Genomic DNA, 16,322 nt, shown 5'->3' with positions numbered 1-16,322 from the left:
CTCTAAGTCTTGCCTCCTTTCTGGGGCTGCCCCTCCCACCGGGCCGTGGACGGGCCCGGTTCTGGGGCTCTGATTGGTCAATGCCAGACGAAGACCCGTCTCCGAAGGGTCCGATGCCAGGAGGTACAGCCTATCAGTGAACGAAGGCGAGGGGGCGGGGAAATAGATGGTGAGAGCGCCGATTGGGTGGAAGGTGGAGCCTTAAGGCCTTTTAGAGTTCCCATTGGTCTGAGGACTCCTGCGTCAGGAATGTGGGGCGGAAGTTGCTGGGAAGGGAATGGCGGTGATTAATTTGGGTACTGGAGGGGACGTTGGTGGACGGTCAGTTTTGGGGTGGCCTGGGGTGGAGATGGGGGTCTGAGAAGGTTGCGAGTGGGGACCCGGGGAAACACAGAGTGCGGGGGCCTAGAAGACTCAGAGCGGGGCACTAGGGTTCAGTGAGGGAGACTGAGTAGAGTCAGGCTCAGGGCTAAAGGTCCAAGGGTGCTGCAGTGAAGGGGCGATCGGCAAGGAAAGTATGAGGAAGTCCAGAGTCGGGGCAGGGGGGTTGCAAGAAGACTGGACTCGTCTGAGACTCAGACTGGGGGCAGAGGGTGCCCGGAATGTAGCAAGGGAAAGGGCTTGAGATGGGAGAAGGGTCCATGGGGACCCTGAATGTTGTTAGAGAGCCGGGTGCCTGGTTGTAGGTCCAAAGTTGTGAGGATGGAGTCTCAAATTAAGGTGTTTGAAGGGGCTTTAGGGTGCAGCCCCGGAGGCAACGATGTGTGGCACTCTTGAGAAGGGCTCCCAGTGAGGTCAGAGCATGTTCTTTGTGGGCTTGAGGGGGTAAATGTTTAGTTTGGTGGGCTCTTGGTGAATGGAGTTTGGGGGAGTGTTCTGTGTGCTCATTGTGTCCCAGGCAGCGAGGCTGGGGTTCATTGGATGGCTTTTGAGATGCTGAGGACCCAGGTTTTAGAAAGCAAGTATGTTTCACTGGCATGCTGAGATGAGGCCCTGGCCCATTATAGAGCAGAAAGCAGGATCATAGCCTGAGGTTGGGAGGCTTGGTGACTTCAGCGTGTTCTCTCCTCACAGGCCTGGGTACATGGAGTTGGTGTCAATGGAGGATCAGGACTCCAGGGTCCCAGCCCTGGAACCATTCAGGGTGGAGCAGGTTGTCAGGGCTGTGGGTGTGGAGGGTGAAGGTGGGAGACAGTGGGGATAGGCAGGCCGACTCCTGGGTTTGTGGGGTGGGAATGCCCCAGATTTATTCTTATCCTCAGGGTCCAGCTCCCCCCTCTCCCTGACTTTCCATCCCCAGAATGGGTGTTGGTCCTTTGATTTCAGGCTCTGGGCTATCTGAGGATGTTCCGAGCCTCACTCCCAGAAGGAGGAGTTGGTCAGTGAGGCTAGGGCCTCTGTGTAGGTCAAAGGACCATGCCTTTAAGGGGACCTCTCTATCCTAGGCACCACCTGTAATCTACTATGTCCCTGACTTCATCTCCAAGGAAGAGGAGGAGTATTTGCTTCGACAGGTGAACCCGACCTCCTTCTGGTCTATTTTTCCCCTCATCCCAGATCCTTCCCCAGCTCCCAGGTCCTCAGTGAGAGCCCCCAAGGCTGCAGTGAAGATCATGGTGGGAAGGAGAGTTCCCCACAGCATCCATAAGTCACATTCCCTATTCCTCTCTCAGGACTTGCTTGGGCCTATCAGAAAGAACTCTTCCCAGGAGGCTGAGGGGAAACCAAACTGATTCTTATAAAGGAAATGGTTATTATGGAGCTCAGACTCCCTCTGCTGAGATAGCCCAGTCCAACCTCCAAAACAATGTTATTGTGATCAGTGTCCTTGTGCTGGACTAGCCCAGTGCAACCTCAGAGCCTCAGAAAAAAAGAAAGTTACAGAGCTCATACTCTGTTCTGAAATAGCCCAATCCTACTATCTTAGAGAAAAGGAGGTTATAAATGTAGGATGAGGTAGCCCTGTTCCAGCCCTTGAGATTTGGAGAATGAAGAATTTGCAGTGTTAAGATTTCTGTGCTGAGATAGCCCAGGCATCAGAATGTTACAGAGTAAACTCTTCCCCCTGCTGAGACAGCTCAGCATGGACCCAGAGTCTTGGGAACAAGGTTACCAAGCACAGACCACCTGTGCTGAGATAGTCTAGTCTGTGTTCTATTTTTAAGATTTGGGGAAAGAAGAATTTACAAAGTCCTTGCAGCCTTTTGCAGCCCCAGATTCTTAATTGTACAGCACATATCTCTGTGCTATCTCATCTAGTCCTGACTAGTTTGAGTCCAGGCATACAGAACAGCTACAAAACACAGACTCTTGTGCTGAGATAGCCCATTCCAGCCCTATAACCATGAAGGGAATGAGATTATTGAGTATAGACTCTTGGGATCTTGGCAGTAGAGAATTTTTAAAGTATTCTCTTTGCTGTGCTGAGGTAGCTCAGCTTAGCACATTCCCTCTCTCAGGTGATAGGAAAAAAGAAAGTCCTTATATAGCCCAGGAATCAGGAGATTACAGAGTGCAGACTATTTGCTGGACTTAAAAGAGCCCCAGCCAGCCCAGATCTTGAGTAGGTTCAGACCACACTGTAGCCCTGGTTTCTTTCTTCAATCCCAGTAGACACAGGTAAACTTTCAGGCCACAGAGGTCCACAGGGGAGAGGGCAAACAACAAAATCCTGAGAACACTATCCCAGAGAACAATCCCACAGACACTGAGAAGTCCCATTTCCATCCCAGGGAAAGACCCTTATGTTGGCCTGGGTGGGAGAATCAAAAGGGTGGTCCTGAAAAAGGACTGACCCCCCTCCCCACCTCCCAGGTCTTCAATGCCCCAAAGCCAAAGTGGACCCAGCTCTCTGGGAGGAAGTTACAGAACTGGGGTAAGTGTCCCTTCCTGGGGACATGGGTGATTTTGGGATATGAGCTGGAGCAGGCAGCTCAGCTTGGATAGTCTCAAGATACTGGGGTGAGGGAGTTGAGATTTTAAGGCATACCAGGGGTGAGGAGGATTGCGGGGAATCAGTGGAGATCCTGAGAGGTTAGAGATTTCCTGGTGAATTTAGGGTATCCCAAAGGGTCTGGGGTTTGGGGAGGTCAGGGGGAAGGGTCAGGTGATGATCTCCAAAGAGTCAGGGGTCACTGAGGGGGCCAGAGTGCTACCAACCACTGAGATTCCCTAATGGGGCCCCTGGTGCCAAGGCTCCTTGGCTGGGTGCTCTCAGGTTTCTATTGCCCTCCCCCAGGTGGGCTCCCCCACCCCCGGGGGATGGTTCCTGAGCGGCTGCCCCTGTGGCTCCAGCGCTGTGTGGACAAAGTATCTGACCTCAGCCTTTTTGGGGATCTCCCAGCCAACCACGTCCTTGTGAACCAGTATCTACCCGGGGAGGGTATCATGGTAACCACATGCCCTCATCCCCGACCCCCAGAGCTCTGATCATGTGGGGCAGGGTATCATGTTGACCCGCCTCCACTCTCATTAAGCAGCCACATACCCCGGTCAGGTACTCACCTCCCTATGCCTAGCTGGGGAGCCCCTTTAAGTCCCAGAAGGTGGGGGGGGTGGACTCCTGCCCTGTCCAGCCCTGGTGCCCACTCCCCAGCCCCACGAGGATGGGCCACTGTACTACCCGACCGTCAGCACCATCAGCCTGGGCTCCCACACCATGTTGGACCTCTACGAGCCGCGGCAGCCAAAGGATGATGACCCTACAGAGCAGGTGGGCCCTGAGACACTGCTGCAGCCACTCATGGGCATTCTGACATCCCACATCCTTCAAGAGGCCCCCGTCCCACGTGCCTGCTGATACCCTCACAGATACTTTCCCCATCCCCTCATGGAATACACCCACATTCTCCCATTCAACTCATCTGCTTGCAGGGCACCCTAGAAATCATATCCAAAGATACCCCGTGTCCCCTACCTGCTGAGTAGATGCCTCCAAACCCTACAGATCACCTGGTCCCACACAATCAGAGGGCTCCAAGAGCCCAAGGTCCACATACCCCATGCAGGCCTCCCAAAAGACACAGCTATTCTCAGATACCTCAACGCCATTCACTCATGGGTGTCGCTGACATGCCCCAGACATCCATCTTGTCTCTGCCAACTCTACGGACACCCCAACACTGACCTCCTCCCCGCTGCTCCAGTAATGTGATCTGCCACACAGGACACCTTCATATTCTTGGCTCCTCAACCCATGACTCACACTACTCAGGGACCCCCACCCCCACCCAGATATCCCGGCTCCCCTCTGTGAGAGCTGCTCAAGAAAGACAGCAGCTTCCCTGACCTCTTTGAGCGATGCATTTCTGACACCCCAGTGTTCACAGAAACTCCTCACAACACTGACCCCAGCTGCTCCTCATGGCTTCATTGTTTTAGTCCTACATGCTTCTGGATAGACTGACAGCCCCTCCTACTGTGTCAGTGCCCTCAAACATCCTGACGTCCCCAGCTATACCCAGACCACCATAGGCTCATCTCTACCTCACTGAGTTACCCGCCCTGCCGGCCTCTTCCTCCCTTCAGTCAAATCCTCAGCCCAGTTCCACCCTGTGCCTGTGATCCCCGGGCCCACCCCTTGGAGGTCCCAGCTGCAGTTCCCTTAGACGTTCTCTCTGCAGCCTAGTTCCTGCCCCCTCCCAAGGGATTGCTGATCCTTACCTCCCCCACCCCTTTCTGGATGCCCTGGCCCTGAGACCCGCGGGATTTTCACTCCAAAGCTTCAGTCCCCGGAATCATGCTTGCTCCTCAGCCTTTGCCCCTGAGGATTCTGTTCCTCGCTGACCTTCAACTCGCCCTGCAGCCCCGTACCCCGCCCGGGCCGGCCACCTCGCTGCTGCTCGAACCGCGCAGCTTGCTGGTGCTCCGTGGCACCGCCTACACGCGCCTCCTCCACGGCATCGCAGCTGCCCGCGTAGACGCGCTCGACGCCGCCTCCCTGCCGCCCAACGCCGCCGCCTGCCCCTCGGCGCGGCCCGGAGCCCGCCTGGTCCGCGGCACCCGCGTCTCGCTGACCATCCGCCGCGTGCCCCGCGTGCTGCGCGCCGGCCTCCTGCTCAGCAAGTGACCCGGGGCTGCAAGGCCCAGTCGGGTTCTCGCGCTCGCCTTCAGACAAGCTGCGACCTTAAAAACTCAGCGTTGTTTTCCCAATAACTTTGTGGGATCTACAGGACGAAGCCTCATTTAAAATAAACCAACACAAATCTTTCCTTGGTTTTGGATTTTTGGCGGGGGGGAGGGGCGGCGCAGATGCTTGGGCTCCTGAAGGTGTAGGGCATCTAGGGTCTTAACATGGATGGTGTGGACCCTGGGAATCTGACTGATGCCGGGGGTCTTGGTCACAGAGTCGAAGAATGAACTTCTCAAACACGCAAGGTAGGAGAGCAAGGGAGAGGCTTTTATTCAGAGATAAGGAGATAGGACGGAGCTCCTGGCTTTTCCAGGAGGGGACAGGAAAGCCCGTAGTTGTTCGTTGTCTAGGGGATTTATAGGCGGTTGAGGATTTCTAGGAATATGATAAAGGACTAGGGGTGTGGATCTGTTAAGTGGTCCTAGAATCTTCATCCTTGATGAGACATTAGTCTCTTTTCTCATCAGTCTTCCCAGATAATTCTGCAAAATTAACATAAGAAATTTACTGCAGATTTCTTTCCCAGAATAGCAGCTTTTTGGTCTGGGAGCATATCAATCATCAATCAAGACTGCCTGCCCTGACCTCAAGGTGGGCTGAGTTATTGCCTGTTAAAGAGTTTGTTAACTCTTTAACTTCCTGGGTTTTAAAAGACAATCTAAGATGGAATCTTTCTTGCTTTTTCTATGTTGTTTATGGCTGGGCTTCCATGCCATTATTAATTGCCCAGGTTACAAATTGCCTGATCAGGTCTGAAAGAGGAAAAACAGTACATAGGCCTGGGCCTTTTAGCATGCTGAAGTGAGTCTTACACATGATTACAAATGATTAGCATAATAAAAACAGGTTATGCTGAGGTACTTTATCTGGGGAATATTAACTGATCTCACTGAAGAATTACTCTAGAGCTTAATGTTCAACAGGGGGTTTTGGTAGGGGGTTTCTTTGCATATTGTTACACTGCTCTGACTGTAATTATCTTGCCTTGCTTTTTCCGGGGGCCCTTATCCTACTCTCTCCAAACCCACGGTCCCTGTCTCTTTGTGGGGCAGAGTCCAGGGATGCTGAGAGGGCAGGACGGTATCTGGAAACCCCTTAGGTAGGGTGGGGTGAGCTTGGGAGTTTAACCTACTGCTTGGCTGGGGAGAAAGGAGTTAAGTGGTGCTGCTGTCACCTGAGCCGGGCATCAAATTACCTGGGCCCAGGTTCCTCTAGGAAGGAGGTGGAGCCCAGCCTGCCTCCGGGCCTGCTGCCGGCCTGGGTGAATTCCACCAAGGAGGTCTAGGGGGATACCACTGGCCAGAAAAAGGGCTTCTTGTTGGGGATCCTGACTGTTCCCAGGCCCCCAGTTATGGCCCTTCCCCAACCTCTGGGCTCCAGACTCAACTCAGAGCCCCTCAACCACCCCCCTGGAGCCCCTAGGGAACTGGACACTGTTGGCTGCCCAAACTGTCCTGTGTCTGGAGAGGAGAGAATCAGGTAGGAACTGGGGCTTTTGAAACTTGGGTCCCAAAAGGGTAGGGACAGTATCAGGGGTGCTTTGAGGGTAGGATGTACTGTGGCTATGATCACCTGGGGACATGGAGAGGGAGCCAGGGACAGGGGCAGGATAGGGTGGATAATGGGCACTGAGAACCCAGGGGGCCTGTCCATGCCTCCTACCTCCCAGAAACGGGCGTGACTCCTTGGACCCTCCTGAGCACTCCCAGGGTGGGCTGAGGGGCACTGAGCCTGCTATTGGTTCCCTCAGATTGCCAACACCCTCTTCCCATGAGGACCCAGCTGGGGGCAAACACTATGAGGTGAGCTGAGGTGATCCAGTCCCCTGGTACCATCCCCCACCTCCTCTTTGTTCCCCAGAATCTTGCCTCCACACAGGTATGAGGTGCTGATTCTGGAAAAGTTTGGGGCATTTGTTGGGGAAGGGACACCCTAGAAAATGATTTTTTACCAGTCATTATAAAAGTATTTCATTACTTTACCAACTGAGAGAATTATTTTCATCACTGACCCTGGTGCAGCTCCGTTCCTTATGGGGGTATCCAGCTCCATCACCCCTTCCCTGTCCAGACCCTCAGGCCCTGTGTGTCCAAGTTCTAGGATCCTTGAAAACCTGAGACTTTGAACTAAAGGTCCTCAGGCTTGGCTCTACTGGGAAGGACTCCAGGTGGGGACAGTCTTGGTACAGACCTAGAGATGGACTCTGCTGCAGAGAAGCATCCAGAAGGCAGGAGCCTGCAGAAGAGGTGTGGCAATGGGAGTGGGCAAGGTCTTGGGTGGCCCACCAGCCCTGACTCAGCCCCCTATGTTCCCCAGCACCCCATCTCTGGCCGAGAGGTACTGGAGGCTGAGCAAGACAGCCTATACCTTTGCCTTATGGGGCTTGGCCTCTGGCTGCAGGACCTAGAGCAAGGCCTGGCGTGCTGGGCATCAGCCCAGAGTAGGATGATCCAGCTGCAGGTGGGCAAGGAGAGGCCAAGATGTGGGAGGGTGGGAAGGACTTCACAAGTGGGGACCAGCTTCCTGGTGTGGGAGATGGGTTTATTCCATGTTCTTGGTGTCTGGGTAGGAAAGGGAGGGGGATGTAATGCTAGGTCCTAGGACTCTGGTGCCCCTGGTGTGTGTGTGTGTGTGTGTGTGTGTGTGGAGGGTGGGGAGGATGGTGTCCAACCCTGTGTACTCAGGCACTACAGGCAGACCTACATGGGGCAGCTGAGTGTGTAGATGCAGTGCTGGCATTCGGTGAGGGGCTGGCACAGTGGAGTGAGCCTCAGGCCCGAGCATCCCTGGAGCAGGTCCTGAGGGCCCTCGGAGCTCACCGAGACAGCATCTTCCGGCAGCTGTGGCGGCTGCAGGCCCAGCTGGTCAGCTACAGCCTGGTATGGCCCACCCTGGCAGTCCCTAGCCCAGGCGCGAATCCCACATCCCCCATGACCTCTGTCCTCTAACCAGGTGTTCGAGGAGGCCACCACCTTGGACCAGGACTTGGAGGTTGAAGGAGACTCAGATGGGCCAGGACCTGGTGGGGCCTGGGGGCCCTGGACACCCAGTAGCCTCCCCACTCCTGCAGAGTTGGAGTGGGACCCAGCTGGGGACGTTGGGGGCTTTGGGCCCTTGGGGCGAAAAACAGCCTGGACACCAGGGGCTCCCTGTGAGCTGTGTGGCCACAGGGACCCTCAGGGCAGGGGACAAGGCCTGGAGGTGAGGGCAGGTAGGGGACATCCCCGCCCTTCCCTGCGTGCCCATGCGACACCTCTGTGATCTCCCTAGCAGAGACCTTCCCTTTGCAGGTCTTGGGGGTTCTCTATCTCTCTGTGTCTATTTCTCTCTTGGAGTCTCAGTCTCCCTCCCTCCATCTTCCTCTGTCTTCTCTATCTACATTTCCTCATTTCCTCTTGCTCTTCCCTTCACTCACCCCGCTGCAGCCACACCAGCCTCCTGGACCTTCAAACATTCAAACTCACTTCATCTCAAAGCCCAGAGATGCATGCCCAGCTCACCTCCTCACTTCATTCCAGCCTCTCCTCAAATGTTGCCTCTCAGTGAGGCCTGCCCTTGCCTCCAAACATTGTCACTTCTTATCTTCTTCACTTTCTAACAGCACTTACCACATTTTGATATTATACATTTATTTGTTAATTTGTGGCTTCGCCCTCTCCTGCTAAGAATATATGCTCCATGGACACCAGGACTTTGCCTGTTTCCATGTCCACTGTGTCCCCTACTCCTAGAACAGTGCTTGGCATGTAATAGATACTCATTAAATATTTGTTGAACGAATAAATAAATAATGTCTCTTCTCCTCGGTTTCTTTGGCTCTATCCCTGTCTTCATCTCTCCCTTCCCCCAGAATCTCATCTATATTACCAACCATCTTGGCCCTTCCCCAACCTTGTGTCCCTTTGTCACTGGTTCTCCAAGGGCCCACACCTCTCTCCCCACAGGACATGCTCATGTCAGGCCTCAGCTACCGGAAGCACTTAGTGGGTCACCAAAGACACTCCTTGCTCCAGAAGTCTAAGGTGAGCTGCTTCTTGGCCAAGTGTCTTGACGGCAAGTGACAGAGACCACAGAAACCCAACCCAAACTGAATTACACAAAAAAGGAATGCTATTTTTTCATGTAACTAAGAAAGTCCAGGTGCTGTTGAATTCAAGACCTCAGATGCTGACAGGGCTCAGTCCCTCTCTGTCTCAGGCTCTACTTCTCCAGGGTGGATTTCTTCTTAGCAAAAAGGCTGCCTAGCAGCGACACACTCACTTCCTACTAGTTTACCCACCCCGGGAGGAGAGTGCTACTGACCTACTGGAAGCAGTCCCAAAACTGATTTCCACTTGCCCAGCTTGGGTATATGGCCTACACCCTGAACCAGTCACAGTGGCCAAGCTGATGGAGTGCTCTGATTGGCCATATCTGGGTCACATGTCCAACCATGGTCGTGGAGGTGTGGGTCAATTGCACATGAACATGAACCTGAAGGCTTGACCCTCCTTCCCCCCAAATTGAGCCACGGTTACCAGGAAAAGGGGGACTGGATGGAGGGCAAGTACAGGCAGACATCCACTATGCTTGGAGATGTTCCAAGTCCATATGGGGTCCTGAGGATCAGAGGGGTGCCAGAAGAGAATAAGCCCAGCCTATAATGGTAAGAAAAAGTCCACACTAAGTGTTACTTTTATCCATTCTGCTGGTGGCTGCCACTTACCCTTAGGACAAGAGGCAGACATCTCCCAGTCTCCAAGATGTGTCGCTGGAGGTAGACCCTGGGTGAGATGCCTGGGATATAGGTCTGGGGTGTGGGGGACAGCGCTCATGATGGCAGCCCATGCCTATGTTTGACACTGCATTTCCCTCTGCAGAACCCCTGCTCCTGTATCCAGGTGGCCCCTCAGCTTCCTCCTCCTCCTCCTCCTCTTCCTTATCCTGGTGGGTGCCTCAGTGCTCCTGCCCCCATCAGGGGGCTCCTGCTGCTGTCCCACCAGACAGACCAGGACACCTTACCTGGTACTCAACTATGTCAATGGCCCCCCTCCAATCTGACTACACAGCCCCGACATATGTAATAAATGGTCACTGCCAAAGGATGTGTCTTTGTCCGTTTGGGTTGCTATAACAAAATACCACAGACTGGGTGGTTTATAAACAATAGAGATTTATTTCTCACAGTTCTGAAGGCTTGAGAAGTCCAAGACCAAGGTGACGGCAGACCGGGTGTCTCAAGACAGCCTGCTTCCTGGTTCATAGACGGCTGTCTTCTCACTGTGTCCTCACATGGTCAAAGGCAGGGAGCTCTTTGGTACCTCTTTTGTAAGGGCCCTAATCCCTTTCATGAGGGCTCCACCCTCATGACCCAATCACCTCCCAAAGGCACCACTTCCTACTACTATCACAGGGGGTTAGGATTTCAATATATGAATTCTGAGGGGACACCTTCAGACCATACTGGGATGTGTGAGGATACTGGGTGCCTGAGGACTCAGAATGAATATGGACGGCCCCCTCCACAGATTCCTTTGCCTTGAGCACAGAACACAGAACCGAACCAGCTCATTTGGGCTGAGGTGCCCCAGACCCTGCCACAAAGATTCAAACACTTGCCCACCATCATGTAATCAGTAAGCGCTGGAGTTGGGATTCAAACCAGGCATTCCAGTCCTACAGTCCATACTCTTAATCACTGCTCACCTACATCCTCCTCCCTCAAAGCAGGTGTTCCCTTCCCCCATCCTCTCTCCCAGGCAAACTCCATTCACCTGTAATACCCAGGTGAATGTCTCCCCTGCTGACCCAGCCCCAGGGGAACTTGCTCATTGCCCGCAGCCTTGCCAGAAGCTCTTACCCTGGAGCTTATTAGGGGTGCTGTTGGAGCCAGGAGGGAGAAGTGGGAGAAGGAACGGGCTGGATGGGTAGGACCTCAGGAGAATGAACGGGCTGGATGGGTAGGACCTCAGGAGAAGGAACAGGCTGGATGGGTAGGACCTCAGTAACCACTTTCAAGACTCTGAGCTGCAGTCTGGACAAGATTAAAAGGACCACCCTGGTGAAAAAAAAAATGAGGCCAAGAAGATGAGCAAAGAGGCTGGTCCTGAGATGAGTACTAACACCAAGGTGGAGCAGAAGCCATGTGGGAAAGCCACACAGTCTTTCACTCCAGCTGGGACCCTGAATTTCCCCCCTTTGCCACCTCCAGTCCTTTGCCCACACTGGTCCACTGCTTAGAAGCCTATTCCCACCTTCTAGCAAACTTCTAATAATTCTTCAAATTTTAACCCCAATTTATAACTATTTGGGCACCTGCCTCTCCCAGTGGAATTAGGGCAGAGTCATGTTTCTCTTCTGTCCATCCTCCCTTTGGTCTGAGGTCTGGGCTCCTTTCCTAAGGTCCTCCTCCTCCTAACTCTATCTGCTAAGAATTCATCTGCTTTGCACGTATTTAACCAACATGGGTGTATATATAACTCAGGGCTGCAAAATGCAGTGCCCTAGACAATGTCTAAGGCAGGTCCATTCAGTCATGGGAGGGGGTATGCCTGGGACCTATGGGTCCATCTCTCCTCCCTCACCCCTGGGCTTTGTTGAAACAAATCCCAGCTTGTAGCTGAGGCTGTTTGTCTCAGCCAAGTTTGAGGTCCCCACTACTGCCTCAGGGTTGACCAGTCAGTGAAGGGCCCCCCACCCATAAGATGGCGAACCTCCTGCTTCTCTTCCAAGTCCTCGGTTCCCACTGGCGCCACCTGAAGCCCAATCACCTCTCTCCCCGCTCCCACTCCCAGCACCCAGCCAATAGCCACCAGCCCCGTAGAAGTAACACCACAATCACCCCATGCCCCTTCCTATATAACCCAGCACCTTTCCCTAATAAAGCGGAATTCTCCGGTGAATTGCTGCTGTGTCGCTCCTTTCCTTTCAGTCAGGCCTCCTCAGCTTCACCATTTCTTCTCCTGCCTCACTACCTTCCATTAAGGAGTCAACTGGGGGTATCTTTGGGGTCAAACCAGAGTGGGTCCCCTGGATCTACCCACGAAAGAGAACTATGATGCTTCAACCAATCTGCCAGTCTAGAGAGCTTCAAAGGGGAAGAGAGAGCTCCCACACCCATCCCTCTCAGATGGTCACTTGGTGTACGGGGCTTCCTCAGAAATCTCAAACACATAAAATCTTTAACATTACCAACAGAGAAGTAAGCACATCCCCAATTTTATTCCCTTTGTTCAACAGTCCTGAGGGGAAACGGTGCAGGAGTCAGGGTTCCCTCTCAGAACCATCACATATAGGTGTTGAGAGGTCTTTAGTTGATCAGCTGGGGTAAGAGACCCTTAGCCCCTTCCTTGCCAGTCCTAGTTTGTCACAATTAACGGGAGGAAAGTTTTCGTCAAATGGGGGGATTCGGGGATTCTCACCATCCATTTCGGCATTTTCGCTAATTCCTCAGCAAAAAGTCTGCTCTTCTCAAAGTACAGGAGAGGGGAGTTGAGGAGGCAGGGGTCAAGAAAGGGTGCCTCAGTCTCTTTCCATCCAACGGGGAACGTCCCTGCTACCCATGCCCTGAGAAAGTAGCTCTCAGTTTGATAGAGTCCAGCTAGCCGGCGATCCATGCCGCCTCAAGCTCTCATGGGAGAGTCCCTTACCATGGATGGGGCAAGGTCAGGCATTTCTCGCCATCCATCCTGGAGTTCTTTCGGACCCCACGTCTCCAGCGGGGGGTGGGGGGCTTTCCTATTCCCCCAATCCACCCAGCTAATCTCTCAAGACTTCTCACCTTCCATCTGGTGGGTTCTTCGGTACCCACAACTCAGACAGGCGGGCCCCTGGATTCCCCTGTTCCACCATATGAACTCTTCTGCCCGTCACTGTCCATTGGGAGGCGTCTCTGGTGATCCCACGCCGTTGAACGGGCTCCTCGGACCCTCATCACCGTCAGGGGGCGCCCCCAGGTCTCCCGCGCAGCGGGCCTCCTCTGTTAGGCCCCGAGGGCGCACGAAGGCACCCATGGCCGTGGCGTGACCGGAGCGTAGGAGCTGGAGCTGGCGCCGCCCGCGGCGGTACAGATACTCGATGCGCAAAACGTCGGAGCGTGGCAGGCAGGCGTGCTGTCGGAACTCGGCCCGCACCCGCGCCTCGGCTCCCGGCTTCCCGCGCCCGGCGCGCAGCAGCTCGCGGTACAGGCTTAAAACTTGCCTCTGCAGCCGGCTGGGCCGGCTCATGGCAGCAGCTGGGCTGCGGGCGCACGCAAGGAACGGCTCCACCAACAGTAGCGCAGTTCGGAGACGCTGAAGTGGAAGGTAAGAGTTACTTCCGGCCCGCGAGCTCCAAATGCTCCACCGCCCGCCTCCTGCTATCCGGCGCTGGCGCGCCCCATTGGCTGTGGCTGCAGTTACACCATAATATTTTTTAGGGGCGGAGCTTCAGGTTCTCTGGTCAGCCCCACAGGGGAATCTGTGTCCTTGACGCGACAGCAGTTCTGGAAACCCGGAGGAGGAGGGAGCTAGGCGCTCGGACTCAGGTTTGTGGTCGGAAGGTGACAAGGGGTCCTGACCTACCTCCTGGGTCCTGGGAGAGAAGGGAGCTAGAAGTTGGGACCCTTGTGTCCCCTAGGATGCGTGGGCACTGGGAGAAAGAAGACAGGAACAAACATGTTTTTGTCATCAATTATTTATTAAAGCAATCACGAGAAGCTCCGTGCGTTCTCATCTCCAGGGCATATGTGCTTCGGGAGTCCCAGCCCTGGGGATGCGCAGAGGGACGGGGAGAAGGGGTCAGAGCCGGCAGGACAAGCTTCTCCGTGCTGCGGATAGACAAGCCCCCAAAGACAGCCTGTTGGGAGGGAATTGGCTGGAATAGTTTATTGGAGGGGATAGTTTATTAAAATTTATTTTAATATTTTAAATATTAAATCTTCATCAACACTCTGACAAGGTAGATCTGCAGTGCGATATGCCTCTTGCTTCTTACACATTAAGAAATTGAGGCACAGAGAAGTAACAGCTTTCCCAGGTTCACATAGCTGGTAAGTGGCAGAACCAGGTGTTTAAGCCAAGGGTTGTGATTGAGTGGCCTGTGTTCTTAGCCACTTTGCTATAAATAGTGTCTCTCCAATGATAATATGAAAGTGTCTGCAAGAGCAATCACAGCTTACATTTGGCACTTAGTATATGCCAAGAACTTTACAGGTAAACTCACAGCTACCCTATGTGGTGGGTACTATTCTTATCAGCACATTTTATGGATGAGCAAACTGAGGTGTTAGAGAGAGGTTGAGTCACTTGCCCAAAGTTACACTATGAGTTCAAGAGACACACGCAGGGCCTCTTCACCCTTTAACCAAAGGCTCTGGCTTAGTTTACCTAGCAGGTGTGGCAGATAACCCAGCTGTTCTCTTGCTCACCTACCCTCCCACACCCACAGTTAGCTTTGATTTCAGCTGTATTGTGTTGCTCAGCATGGGATTTCATGTTTGTTTTCTCCTTACTTACAAATAATACCATTTTGCCCACCCAAATTCTAATTCTCCACTTCCATGTTCCTCGGGGACATGTCTTCTACCATAGCATTTCTTTCTGCTGGATTTCCAACCTCTCCTTGTCGGGCTTCTTCCCATCAGCACTTAAACATCCCTTAATTTCTCCCGTCTCAAAATCACCATCATAATGAATCAGTTCTAAGGTACCCTTGCCCTCTGCTTCTTCCTGGTTGGTCTCTATTCTCCCCTTTCTGCATGGACTTGTTAAAAGAGATGTGTATATTTGCTATCTCCACGTAAGTCTCATTCCTCAACCCTGCAATCTAGGAGCTGCTCCACCCCCACTGTGATTTGTAAAGATATCAACAACCTCCTTGGCCCTAAGTCCATGGACATTTAGTGGGCTGTTTTATACTCATCACTTGATTTTCACCACAGTCCCCAAATATGGTCCCTCCCTTTTCCCTGGCTTATTCTGTAATGCTCTTCCCTGCTCTCTTTTCCTAGCCTAATTTCAGGTTTCAACACATTGTCAGCTCCTTCAGAAAGCAGTCACTGATCCCCTAAGTTAGGGGCACCTCCTCTGGGCTCCCACAGCCTAGCTCTGATGACTGTAGCCTGGACTTCCCCTAATATAGCTCTGATCACTCTGTCCGTAGTTGCCAGGAGTTCAGCAGGTCTTGGGTCAAGGTGCGGTCAGTGGGTCCTGAGAAGTCCAAGACAAAGTTTATGTGGGGTTTTGAGGGTCGTGGGAGATCAGGGCAAGGACATTTACCCAAAGGAAGTCATTATAAGATCAGAGGATCATGGAGAGAACAAGCCTATGTTAGAGGCTAGTGAAGGGACAACAGGTCCCAGGGGCTGGAATCGAAGTCCTTTACCCATATTTCTTGATCAGGTCCCACAGCTGCATGGCCATTCCTGAAGCTGACGATCACCCATGGTTGGGGAGCAGCCCAGCCTGGACAGAGCAGGAAGTCAGCAATAACATGGAACCATTCAGGACCTTGGGGGTCTAGAATCTACCAATGTGGCTAGCTCATAGGCATAGGGCATAACAGGTGTGGGGAAAGTTGGAGTTCCTATGGCCAGGATCCTTACTAAACCTAAACCACTTGATGATGTAACTGGCCTGTTGCTAGGCTATTGCTTCCACACTCATACGCAATAAGCTATTATTGACTGAGTCACTATGTAAAGAGCTAGGCCTAGTGCTCTGCGTGGACACAGAGACAACGGAGGATTACAGACCTGCAGACTGTTGGATGCAGATGTAACTCTAGTGCTCGACCTGCCACCAGGAGAACAAGCTGGGTAATAAATCCTTTTGCCCCAAGAACATTCTACTGTCATTTCTGTGGTCACATTGAATCCATACTGAACTTGCCCAGGGTGAAACCCATTGGCAAGACAATTGGCAGGAGTCAGTAGAGTTCACTGTTGACCAGGCTGCCTTTATGTGAGGGGTGCTTCAGCAGGCTGCCCCTATGAATGGGGAGACAGTGGATTGTCCCCCAGTGGGTATGTGGTCTGAGGTGGCTTGCCTCCTAGAGGGCTGGGCCCCACCCCTGGACTGGAGGCAAGTGGAGGTGACACCTGAGGCAGTAGGGGTGGCCCTTGATATAGTAAGTAGGTCTTTCTTTTGAGAAACAGAGTGCTTGTGAAGCAGCAGGTACTGTGGGTTGACTGCTTCTCACAGTATTAAAAACGTGTACAGATTAGAAGAACACA

The 16,322-nt window shown here is 53.1% G+C and overlaps 3 protein-coding genes across 13 annotated transcripts; 2 read left to right on the top strand and 1 right to left on the bottom strand.

Annotated features, from left to right (window-relative positions):
- The first annotated feature begins 231 nt into the window (after positions 1-231).
- On the top strand, positions 232-5,209 carry ALKBH6 (alkB homolog 6). 5 transcript variants are annotated; one of them, XM_057493021.1, is made up of 7 exons: positions 232-296; positions 1,075-1,153; positions 1,446-1,514; positions 2,815-2,875; positions 3,239-3,390; positions 3,596-3,712; positions 4,754-5,209. In XM_057493021.1, exons 2-7 carry the CDS (start codon positions 1,085-1,087, stop codon positions 5,066-5,068), a joined length of 783 nt encoding a protein of 260 aa, XP_057349004.1. In that variant the 5' UTR covers positions 232-296; positions 1,075-1,084; the 3' UTR covers positions 5,069-5,209. The 5 variants fall into 5 exon arrangements, with proteins under 5 accessions (XP_057349004.1, XP_057349003.1, XP_057349002.1 ...); XM_057493020.1 differs by having other exon boundaries at positions 237-321; positions 4,805-5,209; XM_057493019.1 differs by having other exon boundaries at positions 237-321.
- A 1,152-nt stretch (positions 5,210-6,361) lies between these two features.
- On the top strand, positions 6,362-10,209 carry SYNE4 (spectrin repeat containing nuclear envelope family member 4). Of its 7 annotated transcripts, none has more exons than XR_005033300.2 (9): positions 6,362-6,610; positions 6,882-6,933; positions 7,264-7,377; positions 7,448-7,591; positions 7,816-8,010; positions 8,084-8,342; positions 9,076-9,153; positions 9,843-9,898; positions 9,991-10,061. XR_005033300.2 is itself a non-coding variant. In XM_057493077.1 (9 exons), the coding sequence occupies exons 1-9, from the start codon at positions 6,483-6,485 to the stop codon at positions 10,169-10,171; spliced, it is 1,182 nt and encodes a 393-aa protein (XP_057349060.1). In that variant the 5' UTR covers positions 6,362-6,482; the 3' UTR covers positions 10,172-10,209. The 7 variants fall into 7 exon arrangements, 6 of the variants coding, with proteins under 6 accessions (XP_057349060.1, XP_036784900.1, XP_036784902.1 ...); XM_057493077.1 differs by having other exon boundaries at positions 7,816-7,995; positions 8,084-8,332; positions 9,991-10,209; XM_036929005.2 differs by having other exon boundaries at positions 8,084-8,332; positions 9,991-10,209.
- A 2,103-nt stretch (positions 10,210-12,312) lies between these two features.
- SDHAF1 (succinate dehydrogenase complex assembly factor 1) lies at positions 12,313-13,452 on the bottom strand. Its single transcript, XM_036929017.2, has one exon. It carries the CDS (start codon positions 13,333-13,335, stop codon positions 12,979-12,981), a length of 357 nt encoding a protein of 118 aa, XP_036784912.2. The 5' UTR covers positions 13,336-13,452; the 3' UTR covers positions 12,313-12,978.
- Between the last annotated feature and the right edge of the window lie 2,870 nt (positions 13,453-16,322).

This window comes from Manis pentadactyla, chromosome 15, assembly GCF_030020395.1.
Source record: "Manis pentadactyla isolate mManPen7 chromosome 15, mManPen7.hap1, whole genome shotgun sequence".
NCBI lineage: Eukaryota > Metazoa > Chordata > Mammalia > Pholidota > Manidae > Manis > Manis pentadactyla.
This window is presented reverse-complemented; position numbering and strand designations above follow the sequence as displayed.